Source organism: Mus caroli, unplaced genomic scaffold, assembly GCF_978045245.1.
Source record: "Mus caroli unplaced genomic scaffold, Mus_caroli_1 scaffold_7, whole genome shotgun sequence".
NCBI classification, from domain to species: Eukaryota; Metazoa; Chordata; class Mammalia; order Rodentia; family Muridae; genus Mus; species Mus caroli.
The window spans coordinates 145,844,970-145,863,218 of NW_028227262.1; the positions used below are offsets into that span (position 1 = coordinate 145,844,970).

Here is an 18,249-nt window from a genome sequence, read left to right on the forward strand (position 1 = left end):
CGCTGTAGTAAAGGATCTGAGAAGGAAAGTATATATCTAAGTAAATACATTGAAGTGAATGTGTATGTGTGCAGAATTTAGAGGGTGAGGAGAAACTTGTAGTCATTGCCTGGGCTTGAGGATACTCTTACACATTTCTGAGGTGTGAAGCATTGTAAAGCAACTGAACTGTATAAAGAACTCAGGTTTCCCAACAGTAATGTCTTTGCCTTTAGACACATCTTCCACAAGTTGGGAACACTGACATAAAGAGTATTTCCAAAGTTGTTCTCCAGAATAATAATTGTTCTTTTTTTAATTTTTAAATAATATTTGAATAATCGTCTTCTTTTAAGCAGTTAAAATGAAAAACTATGCCTTCCTTCACTCCCACACTCTAGTCACTGAATTTCTTCAGTGAGACTTTCCTGTTAAAAATTACTTATGTTGAGAATTCTACTAGCTTCAAGTCAAATGTTTCTAGATATGTTCCATTTCATGCAGAAAGGGTGGGCCAGAGCCTTCTTACAAACAATAGCTCACTTGGAACTTACTGAATTAAGCAAAGTTCTCAGCCCACCTACTTCATGGCACTGAAAGGAGCTAGAAGATGCAGCCAGAACACACAAGCAAGATTTTTATAGTTACTAGTTCACTTCCTCTAAGCTTGAGCTGAGAAAATATGACCTCAGGTACTATCTGTTGGTGTGTGCTACACACTATCATTATGTAAAATGTATGCCTCAGCTCCACTTGCAAACGTACCTGTGATTTATTTTTTTTAAGAAAGTGAGATGAATACATAGATCCAATAAAACCATCACAGCCATTTGTAATAGAAAATAAAACACAAAAAATACTCTAATGCTCTGTTCTGGTTCTTTGGTACAGTCTTTACATGATCATTAGTAACTTTGAGAAAAAAAATGGCTACTTAGGAAATTCATAAAGTACTTCAATTTTCATAGAAAGTATTTTTTTCAAATTTCAAAATAATGGCATAATTTTTCATGATAAGAAAGTAGATCTGGGTTTTATTTATCATGAGGCCACCTAAAGAGAATATCTTCCTCCTTCTGATTGTGAATAACTCAGTATAATTTATAAAGCAATACTGAAAAATTACTGAGAATCACTAAGAAACTATTTGAAAGCCACAGCCCTGTGTTCTCGCAGAGCATATAACAGGTGTTCCTACTGCCTGTGTCCTTTGTATACACATTCATTCTGTATTCAAATCACAGAAGCAAGAGGCAGGCTAGGGTCTGTTACCTCACTGCTAATTTCCCTAGCAAATAAACCAGCAGCTGCTGGTCCATGAACCAACTTGCCACTGAGAAGAGGGCGCCGCATGCATGGGACAGGATGCTTTTATGGAGCTTCTCAGAAGCATGGTTGGGCTCTCTCTTTGCAAAATATACCTTCTTCTTATAGGTAAGGCCCTGCGCGAGCTGGCTTTTAGGTATTTGGGGTTTGAGTTTTGGGGTTTTGTTGGCTTTCTTTGTGGATTTTTTTTTTGTAGGCATAAGGTAAATATTTGCTTAGGGCTGTGGATTTTCTCAGATAATTGAAGGACAGGTCAAAACCTTTTAACAATAACACACTGTTCCAGCAAAGAAACAGGAACATGTAAGAGGAATGAGTTTCAAGAAATGATTGCTTTTGTTCCCTTAGAGCAACAGCTACTGTCAATGGGACTCGCTAAGAAAGTTAAGGCAGCATAAAAAGCTGCGGAGTCTCTTCTTCTCCCAGGGCTTACCGATAGGCTCAATAATATTTAATGGTTAATGTTTTAATTGGCAAACATTCTAATAGTGCATTAAATTAATTCAAAACAATTCATGGTAGTGGTTTTTTTAATTAAAGGTATTGCTTAAATTAAAAATAGCATGCAAACTGTTGGTTCTTCTTTAATATAAATATGGAAAATGTGAAGTTCTAGCTAAAATGACATATGAGAGAAATGTGTTTAAAAGGATCGGTGCTCAAAAATGCCTTTAGCTTTACTCTTTGTCAGTGACTAGTCCTATTTTCTTTTTTTTTTACTATATCTTAATATTTTTATCTCTCTCTCTTTTGACATAGAGTTTGCCTCCCTGTATCATGGCACACTATTATCCATCAGTATTCTTTTCATCAAGAGTCTCCATCCCTCCTATTGTAGATCTTAAGGGTCAAGTTAGTGTCTTGTTTTGTTTACATTTCTCTGATAGAAGTCTAAAAGGAGTTTTATTCATTAAAGAATAACAGATATATAAAAACAATTTGAGCTTTGGATTTTAGGAGGTATTTAAAGTTTTATTTTCTCTAATTTATTTTGTTATTTTTCATTATAAGCATAATTATTATCTACATTTGTATGTGATGCATATAAATCTCACTGACATAAAAATGCTACCTGAAAATTTTTAATCTGTCTGTTCCCCTTAACTGTGGTCATCTCAGGGACTATATTGTCATACTATCAAATTTAAACCTGTAATATATTGTATGTTACCATAATTTAACATCATTCTTAGCTATTATGTGATCCTGTGATTCTCTCTCTCTCTCTCTCTCTCTCTCTCTCTCTCTCTCTCTCTCTCTCTCTCTCTCTCCTCTCTCTCCCTCTCTCTGTGTTTCATTTTTAAATAGAAGGACTGATACGTTTTCACAGATAATGTTTTTGTAATTGGCCTTAAGAAGAATTCAGGAATGAATTCAGTTGAGAAATTTGACTAAAATAAAATTAATTAAAATATAATTGTGATTTCTCCCAACTTCAAAATAAAGTTGTTATTATAGAGAAAGACCTCCCTCCTTACTGAAATTCACTTTCTCTGGAGGTGACAAGTCACAAGGGTCACAAGTAATATGAAAGTTCTTTTGCTTTTAAAATACTGAATTTTCTTTGTACCTTTAATTTTTTTTTAAATAAGCTTCCGTGTTTGATTAAATAGTCTGTTCAAAATACAGACTTGTAAATTCTATTTTTTCTAATGATGCAAGAGTTTATTTTCAGTCAACAATAGTCATGTTATGTTTGCTAATAATGTGTGTGCTAATGAGGAAATAAAGACCAACTATTCTGAGCTGCCATAGAGGTCACTTTGTAAAACCTAATGTTTATAGTCAATACAATCAAACTGCTTGCAGGAGTTCTTTGTTGATGGAACATGGGTAATTTTTACAGCACACTTTCAAGTATTCATTAACTTTATCTTCTTTTCATGGCTACTGTTCTTATATGTATTAAGAAATCTCTAAAGTGAAGTTATTGCTGTATTTTTGTTTACCAGTTTATGATTGATATTTTCCATGTTTCTCTGGGTTACTGTTAGTGCCTTACAGGCAGAAGATCTTAACAGCTCTCTTAACCCAGGAAGTACTGGTCAATCTAGTAAAACCAAAATTCTCATGTATGTGCAGCTGTTGGGATATCAAAAGAAAATTAAAATTCTATTATTATGTCTACCATTTCTTTCTTAAAGTTTATTTGCTCACACAGAGAGAAGCTGTAGAAAGCCTTATTCTTTTATGTTTTCTCATGCAACTAGAATAACACTTAAAGTTTTTCAAATGACACAACTTGTTTTTCTAAATTAGTAAATGACTGAGCTAGAAATCATGGGTGTGTTATACATCTATAGCAAGAAACGGGGATATGGAAGAGTGTGTGCTTCTAAAATGCATGCGGAAGCCTATTACCTGTTTACTTTCTGAGTTTCACAATGGCTCATCATATCAGGGGGTCCAAGTCTTTCCTAGCAGGAAGATTTTTAGGTGTGATATAAGGAAACTCATTCCTTGCTGACACTTGTTACCTATAAATTGTCCCATAAAAATAACACAGGCACTGGTGGGTTATAGCTCACAACTTTAGCCCCACAAGTTGGAAAGCAGAGGCAAATAGATCTCTGTGGTGTCTAGACCAGTCTGTTCTACATACCAGCCAGGACCTCATAGTGACAGCCTGTCACTAATGACAAAATAATATTAATATTTATTAATAATTATGACATAATTATATAACATAATTAGTTAATAAAAATGACATAGGCAATCTCCAAGAAAAGTAATATATAACAGAAAGATATACTGTACCTCTCACTGTGGTGTGCATTAAAAAAAAAAAAACCCACATCTTATTTGGTGAAGAATTTTTCATTTTATATTAAGGCACTGAATACATTCAGAAATATCTTTGGTATTTAAAACATAAATCTATGATTCATTCTCTTAAACAGCCCAATGTTTCCACATTTATGTGGTGATTGTAAATGTCATAGAAATGCTGGTCCTTTCACTCAGTGTGGTGATGTACACCCCTGACTCCTGCATTTAGGATGCCGAGGAAGGAGAACTCTATATTCCAGGCAAGAAAAAGCACATGAGTGAGGTCTATTTAGCAACTGTGTCTCTAGATAATTTTTCTACTAACACAGTTTACTTATTTTCTTGGGGCAAAGGTCAGAGGTGTCTTCCTCCCAAGGGCTGGAATTAAAGTTGTGTGTCACCATACCAGATCTACTAAAGTAACATTATTTCTCTCCAGACTGCAGTATTTGCTGTTATATTTGGTGTTTTATTAAATAAAGTTTTGTCCTCATAACCTATTTAGATTCGCTAAATCACCCTGCTCTAGCTGAGAGCCCACATTCAAATCAAGATTGAGAAGTCAGTATCGTTTCCATTCCAGTGATAGTGTTACCCCATAGTAACGCACTGCCTAGCAACCATTTCCAGCATATTGATGAAAACTCCAACCAATCTTTTCCAATGACAATTGCATAGAATAAATTATAGAGAAACAGAAGAGCAAGAACCTCTTCAACAACTTCCCCAAATGAAAAACAAAAACAAAAACTGATTGGACAAAATGATATTTAACCCCTCTTCAGTCTAGCAGGGAATCCTAGGATAAGATGGGGAATGTCTTAAATGCACAAGTACGTCACTGACAAAGCTACTCCATGCCAGAAGCAACCACCTCATTTTGCATCAGCAGCCATGCAGCTCTTCCCAATGCATTCTCAAGGCGATGATGTAATTCCCACCATTGCCCCTTGATTGCTTGGTAACAAGTGCAGAATTGATAATTTGTTAGCACACATCCAGGGACCAACAACTTAATATGTGGACTAAATACTGAGAGTCGCTATTTCAAAGTCCTTTGAACCCTCCCTCTTGAAATGTAAGTAGTGGCTACTCTGAAAAAAATACCTCAGGCCATCAAGCACCCGAACAATTAGTGATCTGAGAGACATTCCAGGCTTCAATCTAGTATTGCACTCTTTTCACACAGGAGACAAAGAGCAGAGACCTAAAATGCCCTGCTCACCCAAAACCACATTTACAGACTAAACACAAGACAAGTATGCATCCTTTGCTAAGAATTCACATTTCCAGCTTTAGCAAAACATCAAATAAAAATATTCTCTTTGCAAGTTTAGAAAAATGCACACCATCCTGACCGTGTTCATTTCGGGGCAATTTGCAAGTGATGCATCTAAGAGTTACTGGTGAACATAGTTTTTCTTAGTATTTCAGGAACTGCATAGTTTCACCAGGATATGGCATTGACATGGTCTAATTTCAAATGTGTTTAATGGTTCTGCTGGACTCTACAGCTCATAATATTTCTCAGTTCTTCTTTTTCTATTATTTGAAAATGATGGTAGATGACCATTTCTGCTTCTCCTTTTTGCCTTGGCTTTAGAGAAGTCACGAACAGTCTGTGGGTGGAGTGTTTCAAATGCAGAAGGTCTCAGAGACAAATATTTACCTCTACCTGTAACTTGTACTAGAGTAAGTCAGTACTTAGAAGCCTTCTTCTTAGAAAGGGACTACCATCTGACTGAGTTCTCTCTACAACCGAACCTTTGTATTATGAGATGTGGCTCAGGACACTCACAGTTTTCTTTCCTTTTGTAGCAGGTTCTTGTCTGGGACTGAAGGTGACCGTGCCGTCATACACTGTCCACGGCATCAGGGGCCAGGCCCTCTACCTTCCAGTGCACTATGGCTTCCACACTCCGGCATCTGACATCCAGATCATATGGCTGTTTGAGAGATCCCACACAATGCCCAAATACTTGCTAGGCTCTGTAAATAAGTCTGTGGTTCCTGACTTGGAATATCAGCACAAGTTCACCATGATGCCACCCAACGCATCTCTGCTCATCAACCCGCTGCAGTTCACCGATGAGGGCAATTACATCGTGAAGGTCAACATCCAGGGGAATGGAACTCTGTCTGCAAGTCAGAAGATACAAGTCACTGTTGATGGTGAGTCCTCTGTGACAGTATACAGGAGTTTAGGTCAAGAGGCTCAGGATACCAAGCTTCCAGAGCATTAAGGTCCTGGCTCTTGCCACTGTGAGTGAATTAAGTAATTCTCAAAGCCTGCATCATGTCATTACCTTGTAAGGCTTTCTGACATTTAATTATATATGTGTATGAGGAAGGTGTCTAGTCCACAGCATCATATCTTCAGACAATAAGTAAAACACTGTTTTCTTAGGACTTATATAAAGTTGCAAAAGAGTAAGATAAGGACATTTTTATTTTCTCATGTGTATGAGGTATCTTAGGAGGCAACCTGCTTTTAATCACATGAAGATTTATATTGGGTACAATGTTTAAGGGAGGATGAGCCAAGGACTTTATGTAAGGACAATAGAAGTTTGTACAATGTTCTCTGAGGACAAGAAGAGTGAGCTAATTTCCAGGCATTTGCTTTTTTCTTATTAAGATTTATAAGTGGCATACCTTGAATATACTATGCACTTCTTAATTTTCTGTCTATTCTTTATTTGATAATATTTTTATTTCAGTAAATAGTAAATAGATCCTGTTACTTCCTCAGGCCAAGGCTTTGCATACATCACTGACCATTCTGCCTTCCCATTCTGCTGGAAAACCTCTTTGGCTGACTTTACAATAAGACTCTAGCTGCTTCCACCCACCCTTTACCACCATCTTGCTCACACCTCTAACTGTATATAAACTTTTATAAATAGCTTGCCCTCTAGTCTCTCTGCTTTTGCTTTTATTCTCCAGCAAACACCTGTCATAGCTTCTTTATCTCACTCAAAATGGGAGTCGAAGTGCTAACAAAAACATTCAAAGGCCCAGCATACCCAGAACCTGTCTGGCCCATTCTTCACTTCTGTCCATTATATACTGTCCAGGCCATACTGGTTCCTTGCTTTCCTTGAACAGGACAACTCGGGGCCTTTGTTCTCACTCTTTGCTCTTTCAGAACAAATATCCCAAATATCATTTCCTTTATTTCTCTTAGACATCATCTCAATTGTCATATCTTTTTAGTCTTCCCTGAACACTCTACAGTCCATATAAAAATATCACCTTATTCACTGTCTTCAATTCTGCTTTTCTCTTTGTTCACTGAGCTTGCCATCCCTGCTAGTAGTAACTCTATTTCACTTTTATTTTTCTCTTCCATGACTGGAATATGAGGTCTCCGGGAGGACAGACATTATCTGTGTTCTTGCTTCTTTCTTCTTTTGTTAGAACTGTGCTGACCATAGCAGACCCTAAGCAGTAAGGAGGCAGGTGAGAGACAGAAGAGGCTGTAGGGGACTAAAGACAGCAGCTGGTGAGCTGCAAATAATTGGAGGGAAAGTGAAGAAATACCTAATAATAATTTTCATAAAATCCTCCTGCAAAAATTTTTCATACAATTTATAATTTAATTGTAATTTTGAATTGGTTTAGGGAAATGAACCTGTCCCCACCCCCACCCCCACCCCCTAGATGTAGTAAAGTCTTAACAGTCTTTAGGGATCTAGGCAAAAACCTCAAAAAGGAAACCTCGTGTCTGGGTTACTGTTTCAGGCAAATGTATGATGTGGGAGACTATTCTGATGATCGGCTCCCCTCTTACAAGACCACTACCTCGTTGCTTAGTTACCTCAGACCATTCACATTCCCACACAGAGATGCCTGGGATGTGTTTCCGATAGGACCAGTATACACAACTCACTTTTCCTTTTAAAACATAACAACATACACAAGCTGCTATTACAAACCCTTTGCTCTTGCTAGGGAAGACAAAGGATTGAATTAAGTGAACAAACCAAGAAGCGACAACCACCTAGAAATTGCCAGATGACTTCCAGATACTCTGCTCTCCTCCAAGGTGCTTTCAACCTGGTTCTTTCTTATCTTTCATTTGTTTCTAACTCCCTTGGGCTGGAGAATTAGGTTTGTCTGTGCCTTGATACACAGTTTCCATTGTAAGAAAATGTAACGGTAACACAAGATAAATTTGCCTGAGAAGAAACATCATAATCAACTGGGCCCTTGATGGGAAATTAAAGCCTAAAGGAGTGGATCCAATCATAGATTGCCGATGTGTTACCTTAGTCTCCATGTGCTCTGTGAGCTTACATAGATGGAGACTATTAAATTATCTCTATCTACAGAATGTAGAAAAAGAACATTGACAGGCGAAAAGGCCTCTTCTCTTTGTCCTTGAAGGATGTATAACTCTGAGCAAATAGCTATTTTCTTACCACCTATTTGTGTGTGTGTGTTCCTGTACAATACTGCAGAGCACATGCGGCAGTCAGAAGACAACTTGCCAGACTTGTGTCATCCCTTCTACTGTGTGGGATCAAGGAGATCAAACTCAGGCTGGACAGCAGGTGCCTTCCCCACTGAGCCATTTCACTGGCCCACAATGCACTATTTTATCAAACAGAACTCTGGGGATTGATAGTGAATGCATATGTGATTACCAATTTCTCTCTCTCTCTCTCTCTCTCTCTCTCTCTCTCTCTCTCTCTCTCTCTCTCTCTCTCTCTCTCTCTCTCTCTCGGCTTTTTGAGACAATGTATTTTTTGTTTGTTTTGAGGTGTGTGTGTGTGTGTGTGTGTGTGTGTGTGTGTGTGTGTGTGTAGCCCTGGCTGTCCTAGAATTAGCTTTGTAGACCAGGCTAATCTCAAACTCACAGGGATCCACCTGGGCTGGGATGAAAGTGTCAGCATGTGCCACCCCTGTCCAGCTGTAATGACAAGTCTTATCCATGTACTCAAAGCTAAAAGCCAGTGAAGAAACATTTGTGTTCTTTTATATTTATCCATTTGCCTATTGCATGCCACATTAATAAAATAAAGCTAATTTCTGATCTCTTAACTTTCTAAAGGGAATTTGTATTGGATTTGTTCTTTATATTTCAAATTTATAAAATCCTAATATATCACATCTTGCTGTCAAATAAACTCAAGTGTTAATTGAAATGTAGACTTTGGTTTGTCAAAGAAATTGTATACATGCCACTCTCCAAAAATGTCGCTACACAATTTTCAAAAGTATACCATCCATGAGCTATATAATTTAATTTTCGGATGGTAGATGAGAATTTAAATTTGTCAAATCTCTTATTGAAAGCTGATTTTGGTATATGTTACAAGTCAAGAAAGGGAAATTTCTGTATTCATTTTGCCTGAGTGTAGCTTCATGGCAGGCAAGCATGTACCTACCATGCATGAGCTCTTGGGTTCAGAGAGAGGAGAAGAGATGGAAGTGAGAAATGGGGAGAGATTTGATATTAGAGAAAGTACAATGAATAGAAAAGTGGGGCTCTGGGATTTCAACCACTAACTACATTATATAAAAATTAAGTAGATTAATTGGCAATACTTGAAGAATAAGTTCTAGAATTTGGTTAGCTCTAATGCATAAATATATTTCATATTTTACCATTTTAAAATTTCTGTGACCTTTTTATAGCCTCTTTAACTGCTACCCAAACCATTTACATTTACAAAATATTAAAATGTTGGAGTTATTTCCTCAGAACTCAATATGGGAAAATCTCCTCAGAGTTTTAATACAGCTCTATAGATGGAAAAAAAAAAACCTATGTCTCTTGATATTGCAGATCCTGTCATGAAGCCAATGGTTCAGTTCCATCCTGCTTCTGGGGCTGTGGAGTATGTGGGCAACATTACCTTGACCTGCCAGGTAGAAGGAGGTACCAGGCTGGTTTACCAGTGGCGAAAAAGTGGGAAGCCCATTTCCATCAACTCCAGCCACTCCTTTTCTCCCCAAAACAACACCCTTTGGATTGTTCCAGTGACCAAAGAAGACATTGGAAACTACACCTGCCTCGTGTCAAACCCCGTCAGTGAGATGGAAAGTGATATCATTATGCCCACCATATATTGTAAGTAACTTTTTTTCATTTTCGCTATGTCTGTGTTTATGGAAAGTTCTCATGGGCATAGCCATAGGATTTGCTATAGTCATATTACCTAGGCCACTAGTTCTCAACCTGTGGGTTGCGACCCAACTCTTACACAAGAGTCACCTAACAACATTGGAAAACACAAGTATTTACATTATGATTCATAAGCAAAATTATAGTTATGAAGTAGCAACGAAAATAATTTTATGGTTGGGTCAGGAAGCATCCCACCAGGAGCAGTCTTAGGCATCTCCTTACAGATCAATAGTTACTTCTGGATTCTCATTCTCTTCCGTCGCTTTCATTGTTGACATCGAATCTCATAGATGAATAAAATTCATCACACTCTTCAGTTGGTGTCATGATTGAATCAATCTCCAAGCAAGCCCCACACTTTTCCTTATTTTCATATTTTCTGCTTACAACAGAGCCATAATGGTACCTGTAATGTGTTTAACTTTCTCTCTCTCTCTCTCTCTCTCTCTCTCTCTCTCTCTCTCTCTCTCTCTCTCTCTCTCTCTCTCTCTCTCTCTCCCCCCCCTAGAGTGTACATGTACTTGATGTGCGTGTGCGTGTGCGTGTGCGCGCGCGTGTGTGTGTGTGTTTAAGGTATGCATATGCCACAGCATGCCTTTGACAGATAGAGGACACCTTTGAAGAGTCAGTTCTCTGTTACCACCATGTAAGTTCTGGAGGGTGAAAACAAAATTGTCAGGCTTGAGAGAAAGCAGCTTGCCCATTGAATCATTTCATCTACCTTCTAATGTGCTTAATATTGTATACAAAGTTTAATGTAACCTGGAGTTTGTGAGCATCTTAGAACAGTGATGTTTGGAGACTGGGTGACTGCTGTAGGGCTATCCTGGACAACTTGGGGTTCAGAAACTTCCCTGTCCTTTAATAGTGCATACCAGCAGTGACTGTCACAGACCCCTGTTTTCTTAGGAGAGAAAGGATATGCAAATCAAAGCATATGGAGTAAAATGTCATGGCTATCATAGAGATTTGTAGCACGAAGCATAGCAGAGAGGACTAAGAACTGTGGAGTCTTAGACCGGGTTCAAATCCTGTGTTAGCAAGTTTGTCTCTCTTGTACATCACTGTCTTCATGATGATCCTGGAAACCTACTTCATGGAGTCACTGTGGTGACTGAACTGTCACTGTGTGTAAAATGATGGTACACCTGACTGGCCCATAGTCAGTGCTGGAGAGTGCTTTGCCAGTATTTCATTATAATGATATCATCCCATGTGAATCCAAAGACTGGTAATGTTGCTTCTTACTAAAGAAAACACTCTTTTCGTAATATAATGTTTGATTGCATGGGTATGGCTGAGCAAGTGGAAAGGCCTGGAAAACCATCTCAAGCACAGAACACAGCGAGAGTCTAGACACGAAGAGGAAGTGAAAGTATTTTTCAGGAACTGAAGTAGAATGCTGTTTACATTAGGGTTGCTTTGTTTGATTGCTCGTTGGTTTGTTTTAGAGACAGAGCCTCATTCTATATCTCAGGCTGGCCTGGTACTTCATATGAAATCCAGGCTCAAGATTAGGGCAACCTTCTTGGTCAGTCTCCTGTGTACTGAGATGCAGGCATGGTATTGATTTGTATTTAATTTTAATCGTGGCAAATTACTTTTATAGCTGAATTTATAGCTATGTTTTTAAACAAGCTTTTAAAAAGCCATTGTGAGAATGAGAATGTTCTGTCTGCCTTTGAAGAAAAGGTAACAGACTGACAGAGAAAGTACAAAGGCTGGCTGTGCTGTAAGACTGCTGTTGACTGCACCATTCAGAAATGGTGCAGCTCATTTACGTGTGTGTGTGTGTGTGTGTGTGTGTGTGTGTGTGTGTGTGTTACTAAACAAGTTATTATGGCATGAATTAACACTTAAATACAAGTAGCACAAGCCTAAGTATGTGAGTTATATAAACACAGTGAAAAGAAAATACGAACAGGCACACTGAGTCAAAAGAAGGCCATGCTACCAGGACTTCTTTGGCATGGCAATTATCTACTATTCGACCTGGAAACACAACCTGGACTCATTAGTAGTTTATCTTGCAATCACTACTTTAGCCCTGTTTTGTTACTTGTTTCTGTTTTGCTTCATTTTCTTGGTTTTGGCTAACAAGGTTTAATTAGCATGCATAAAGGTCTTTTGTTGATGTGGCACCCAGGTGATTACAGTAGTCTTTTTCCATGTGCAATGGGAATATTTCCCTTGTCTGAAGTTAATTCCTAGTGCTCCATTTCTTTGTAATTACTCCTCTTTTTTCCAACATTATCTCCTACTGAAAGATCCATCAGACCTGCCCTGTTCCCACCTCTTCTGTGCAAAGACAGCATCTTTTGCATGTCTGCCTCTGGTCCTCACTGAGCTAAGTCTTCCTCAACTCTTCTCCACTCATAAGTACCAGTACAACAAACTTTCCTAGGAGCCCCACATTTCTTAAACATCTTTAGTTTTATAGTGCAATACTTGGCACAGTTAGGAACCCAGTTTAACATGACTAAAACGGAAGAGATTATTTTGTTCATACCATGCTTCAGATGATACAGCTCCATGGCCCTGTGGTCAGGCAAAATCAACAAGCTGTCATATTCTAACATTGTCCCCTGTATATACACATCAATGATTTAAAATTCCACCATGAATAATCTATTCTGTTTTCATTGTTCATATGACATATTCTTCATGCAAATTATCTTTCATTGTTATAACAAAAATCTATCAAGATCAATTATATATTCATTCTGGATATGACATGAAGTAGCAGGCCAGTCTGGGATATAGGATGCAACTCTATCTCTAAAACAAACCAAGAAACAGACAAAACAGTCCAATTATATATTCACTGGGTTACGAAATCATAATCAAAGACATGGGAGAATACAACGCCAAGTTAAAAATTCAGCAAATGCTACGTATGGTTTACAAAATGTAAATTCCTGCTGGCTCCAACTGTAAATAAAACCCAATAACCACTCAATCTTGTGTGAAAGACATGACTCTGCTGCAGGGAGTTCTCTAAGTGATAGAAACAAAAGGGCAAAACAGGTCATTTACAGTAAATACTTCCCATCTGCTCCCTCGCAGGGTGGCGAGCAGCATCTGATGGAAACTTAGGTACGTTCCCACCCAGTCATAAATTGTTAAAGAGAACAGATGATATGTGATTTTACAAGTCATTTAGTAAACAGCCATCCCTGAGGGCAGAGTTCATTTTCATCGAGAGGGTTCTGCCAAAGGCTAGACAGTGAACCGTGCTCCAAAGCCAAATGGGATTATCCATCTGCTTTTATCTGTACCAGAGGTGACTCTAGTTGAGCCACTCTGAATGTCTCCTGCAGAGCTGCCCATTCACTTGAATTATGCGCTATACTTGACCTTAAAATAGAAGAATGTTAAGTCTGAAGTGTTGAAGCACTCACTGACCAGGGTAGAGAAAATAACATCAGAGCCCGGTCAGGGGAAAAAAGTATGTGTAAGATGAAGTTGTGTGCCTGTGTGTGCTTATGTGTGCAAGAGGAAAACAGAGACACAGAGAGAGACACGGACATGGACATAGAGAGAGGGGCTGAGGGAAGAACCAAAGAATTAGGATAAAAGGAGGTAGAAAAGAAGACTGGAAAACAGGGAGATGCAATTAGAGAAAGACATAATTATACAGATGTTGGGTCTCTAAGAAAATTACAGATAACTTTTCTATTCTGGGCTTCTCTAGTTTGTGAATTTTTTTGCAACCAACATGCCATTTTTTTTAATAATCTGATAGAATATAAATTTTATTAAATCTTACCAGAAATAATGAACTCAGCTGCCTCAAAGTGTTAGTGTCCAGGATCTGAAAGAAATGCTTGACAGGGAGGCTGCCTAGAGCAATGTGAGAGTGACTCTGGGGAGCCAGAAATGGCATATCTAAGACAGAGAGCAAAGATGATGCCAGCCATGAAGGCCAACAAACAAGTAAGAAGCAAAGCCAACAAACCTGTGAGGAGAGAAGGATGCACAGTCAGAGACTCTTCTTTCAACATATGTTTTATTTAAAACTGGTTATATTATTAAATCATTGACCTCACTCACGAAGCTCTAAATTAGAACTTCTTATGTAGGGTCAACCCACTCTCCAAGATGAGAGAAATTCTGCCTATGGGAATAATCAAATATGTTGTAAGATCCAAAGGGGAGCTGTGAGAAGGTCAGCACACTCTGAAAAGCACCACAGTCATTCACATGTGAGATCCATTATACAGCAACTTGTTTCTATAGGTGTGCTTTGTAATGCTGGAGACCAGTTGGAGGAAAGATGGGGATCTAGACTTAAAGTCCTTAATTTTATGATCACTTTTCTGTTCTCTTTCAAATCCCTGCTGCCCTACTCTGAAATGCCTCTAGAGTTTTAGATATTCTGTGCTTCCAAGACACGCATTGTTTTTTTCATTCCTTTCCTTGTATGTGAAGCAGTCAGTGCCTCTTGGCTTGCTGCCTGCTATCTCTTCAGTACCTGCAACCTGAAGAAAGAAGGCCCTTCTACAGTACAGAGCAGAACAAGTCTTGAGAGCCATTTTCCCCTCCCCCAACATCCCAATTTTGCCACAATGCCTAGAACAGTATTGTGTATAAGTACATTTTAATGCTGATTTTTTTTTCTGAGCCAGTAAGAGCAACTTTTCGATCCTGAGACACTGCTCACTGCTCATCAGAGCTCAGAAAAACAGGCCAAGCTTCACTATCTGTAGCCCCTTGTCACAGTGGCTTCTCCTGAGACTGCATCATAGCCTGAAATGAGATTGCAGTGTCACAAGCCCTAGGTCACTCACAGAACGGGCATCTAGGCTTCCCCATTATCACCATCTACCTCCAGCTCCTGATTGCTTTAAGTTTAAAGGAACAGCCAGCACTCCGCATGTATGCATTTTACATCAACAGATCCAGCCAAAATCAAATGGAAAATATTTTAAAACTTGTACATGTACTAAACATACATGTTTTTAATATCATCATCTCCAGGGAATGAAGCATAAAAATACATTGCATTTGGTATCATAAGTAATCCAATGACTGTTTAAAATTTACAGGGGGACATATGTCCATAATATACAAATACTGCACCATTTCTGTAGGGGACTTGCACATCTACAGATTTGCTTATCTTGAGTGAGGTCTGGACTCAATTGCTCAGGACACCAAGGACTGACTCATTCAGCTTCTAGGCTTTCTTTCTGATCTTAGGTTCACTCATGTAAACAGTAATATAAAGCTGTGGTGATACTTCACATTTCCCCATGTTCTTACAAAGAAAGCACTTCAATCCTTTTTAATAGCTGAGTAGTACTCCATTGTGTAAATGTACCACATTTTTTGTATCCATTCCTCTGTTGAGGGGCATCTGGGTTCTTTCCAGCTTCTGGCTATTATAAATAAGGCTGCTATGAACATAGTGGAGCATGTGTCCTTCTTACCGGTTGGAACATCTTCTGGATATATGCCCAGGAGAGGTATTGCAGGATCCTCCGGTAGTACTATGTCCAATTTTCTGAGGAACCGCTAGAGTGATTTCCAGAGTGGTTGTACAAGCTTGCAATCCCACCAACAATGGAGGAGTGTTCCTCTTTCTCCACATCCTCGCCAGCATCTGCTGTCACCTGAATTTTTGATCTTAGCCATTCTGACTGGTGTGAGAGGGAATCTCAGGGTTGTTTTGATTTGCATTTCTCTGATGATTAAGGATGTTGAACATTTTTTCATTTACACAATGGAGTAATACTCAGCTATTAAAAAGAATGAATTTATGAAATTCCTAGGCAAATGGATGGACCTGGAGGGCATCATCCTGAGTGAGGTAACACAATCACAAAAGAACTCAAATGATATGTACTCACTGATAAGTGGATATTAGCCCAGAAACTTAGTATATCCGAGATATAAGATACAATTTGCAAAACACATGAAACTGAAGAAGAACGAAGACCAAAGTGTGGACACTTTGCCCCTTCTTAGAATTGGAAACAATTACCCATGGAAGGAGTTACAGAGACAAAGTTTAGAGCTGAGTCAAAAGGATGGACCATCTAGCGACTGCCATATCCAGAGATCCATCCCATAATTAGCCTCCAAATGATGACACCATTGCATACACTAGCAAGCGTTTGCTGAAAGGACCCTGATATAGCTGTCTCTTGTGAGACTAGGCCAGGGCCCAGCAAACACATAAGTGGATGCTCACAGTCAGCTATTGGATGGATCACAGGGCCCCCAATGGAGGAGATAGAGAAAGTATCCAAGGAGCTAAAGAGATCTACAACCCTGTAGGTGCAACAACATTATGAACTAACTAGTACCCTGGAGCTCTTGACTCTAGCTGCATATGTATCAAAAGATGTCCTAGTAGGCCATCACTGGAAAGAGAGGCCCATTGGACATGCAAACTTTATATGCCCCAGTACAGGGGAACGCCAGGGCCAAAAAATGGGAATGGGTGGGTAGGGAAGAGGGGGGGGGAGATTATGGGGGACTTTTGGGATAGCATTGGAAATGTAATTGAGGAAAATACGTAATAAAAAATATTAAAAAAAAAAAGAAAGCACTTCAATAGCTAAATGCAATATATAAAGTGGTGTCTCCAATTTCTGCGATGAAACTTGACTCCACACTGGCAGATGGATCAGGAAATGATGGGACCATGGGGGATCGCTCTGGGGATTAACAGAAAGAATTTTACAACAAAGAATTTTGTTATAATTTTAAGGAATTCTGTCATAATCTCAAATGCATCCATAATTTTTGCAGTCAGCTACCCCATATTTTTACATTAAAAGATAAAGAGGTCTAAAATGTTTAAGTAACTTCTAAAGAGCAACTCATGATTGACAAAAATGTGTTACCCTAAAGTCCAGTTCGTTCATCACATGGTTACACATTTAGAAAGTTATTGGCAACTTTTAAAAAGAAAATGAAAGCACTGAATGTTTTATCCCGTTTGTAAATTCCTTGTCAATGCAAATTGTTTGTTTTCCATGTACTAAATACATTATAATATTTATAATTATATTATTCCCCCTTTTTCCTACCTGCCATCTCTCCCATGCACCTTCTTGATCCCTCTCAAATTTATGGCCTCTTTTTTAAATTGTCACAAATATACACAAAAATTTCTAAATATACAAACACAACTTATTTTACGTATAGGCTCTCAAACATTTTTTGATTAAATGGTTGTTTAAATAATTATATAATTATGTAATGAGACAATAATTTATCATAAAAACAATATTGTTAGCCAACGATATACTGAAATAGAAAAATTATGTAGCATAAACTTTTTCACTTTACAGCTGCCAAATCACTATATGACTATAGGAAAATACACTTTAAAATACTATTATGAGAATAACAACACCTGTCTCATGAGTTGCTTTCAAGATCAAATGTAAGCTATATGTCTGATTACATTGTGTCCCTTCCCATGACAAGTGTCTACTAAATGAAAAGTGAATATAGTCATGCCTCAAATGACTTAAACGAGAGAAGAAACATTGAATCTGGGAAATATTTTTAATATTTTTCTTATTCTCTACAAGAAGTCATAGGGACTGCCTTGGGTGTAAAAACGTGGAAAAGTGGTCAAATAGCCATGGTCAAATAGCTTTTTGATTTTTCAATGGATATCTGCTAATGAAATGTATGTATGTTCATGCATGCACGCGCGCATGTGTGTGTGTGTGTATGCCAGCGTGTGTGTGTGTGTGTATGCCAGCATGTGTGTGTGTGTGTGTGTGTGTGCATATTCCAAAAGGAATCTGAAGCTTATAGGGGCTTTTTAATCTGTTAAAATATGAAACACCTCTATACCTGTTTGTACAAATCTCTGTTCCTTCTGAAACTGTCTTCAATAAATATTTACATTGACCTGCAATTGAGAAGAAAAACAGGCACTTCTCCAAGAATGGTTGCTAAGAACATAGTATTTATATGTTGTTAAAATATTTTAAAGTGTAAATCCTATTCCAGAAAGACTGAGGTTGCCTAGCAACAGTGTGCATTTCTCAGCAGGATACTGCAAAGCTTAG

The 18,249-nt window shown here is 38.3% G+C and overlaps 1 protein-coding gene across 4 annotated transcripts in view; it reads left to right on the forward strand.

The window, feature by feature from the left end:
* Positions 1–1,225: 1,225 nt before the first annotated feature.
* The window catches only part of Hepacam2 (HEPACAM family member 2), a 36,941-nt gene continuing 19,917 nt past the window's right edge, over positions 1,226–18,249 (forward strand). For 2 of the 4 annotated variants that reach the window (XM_085839746.1, XM_021165791.3), the window contains exons 1-3: positions 1,226–1,413; positions 5,893–6,246; positions 9,869–10,153. In XM_085839746.1, coding sequence (XP_085695872.1) covers positions 1,335–1,413; positions 5,893–6,246; positions 9,869–10,153 — 718 coding nt within the window. In that variant the 5' untranslated portion in view covers positions 1,226–1,334. The remainder of the gene's footprint in view (positions 1,414–5,892; positions 6,247–9,868; positions 10,154–18,249) is intronic. The other 2 variants (XM_085839748.1, XM_021165792.2) reach the window with 1 other exon arrangement.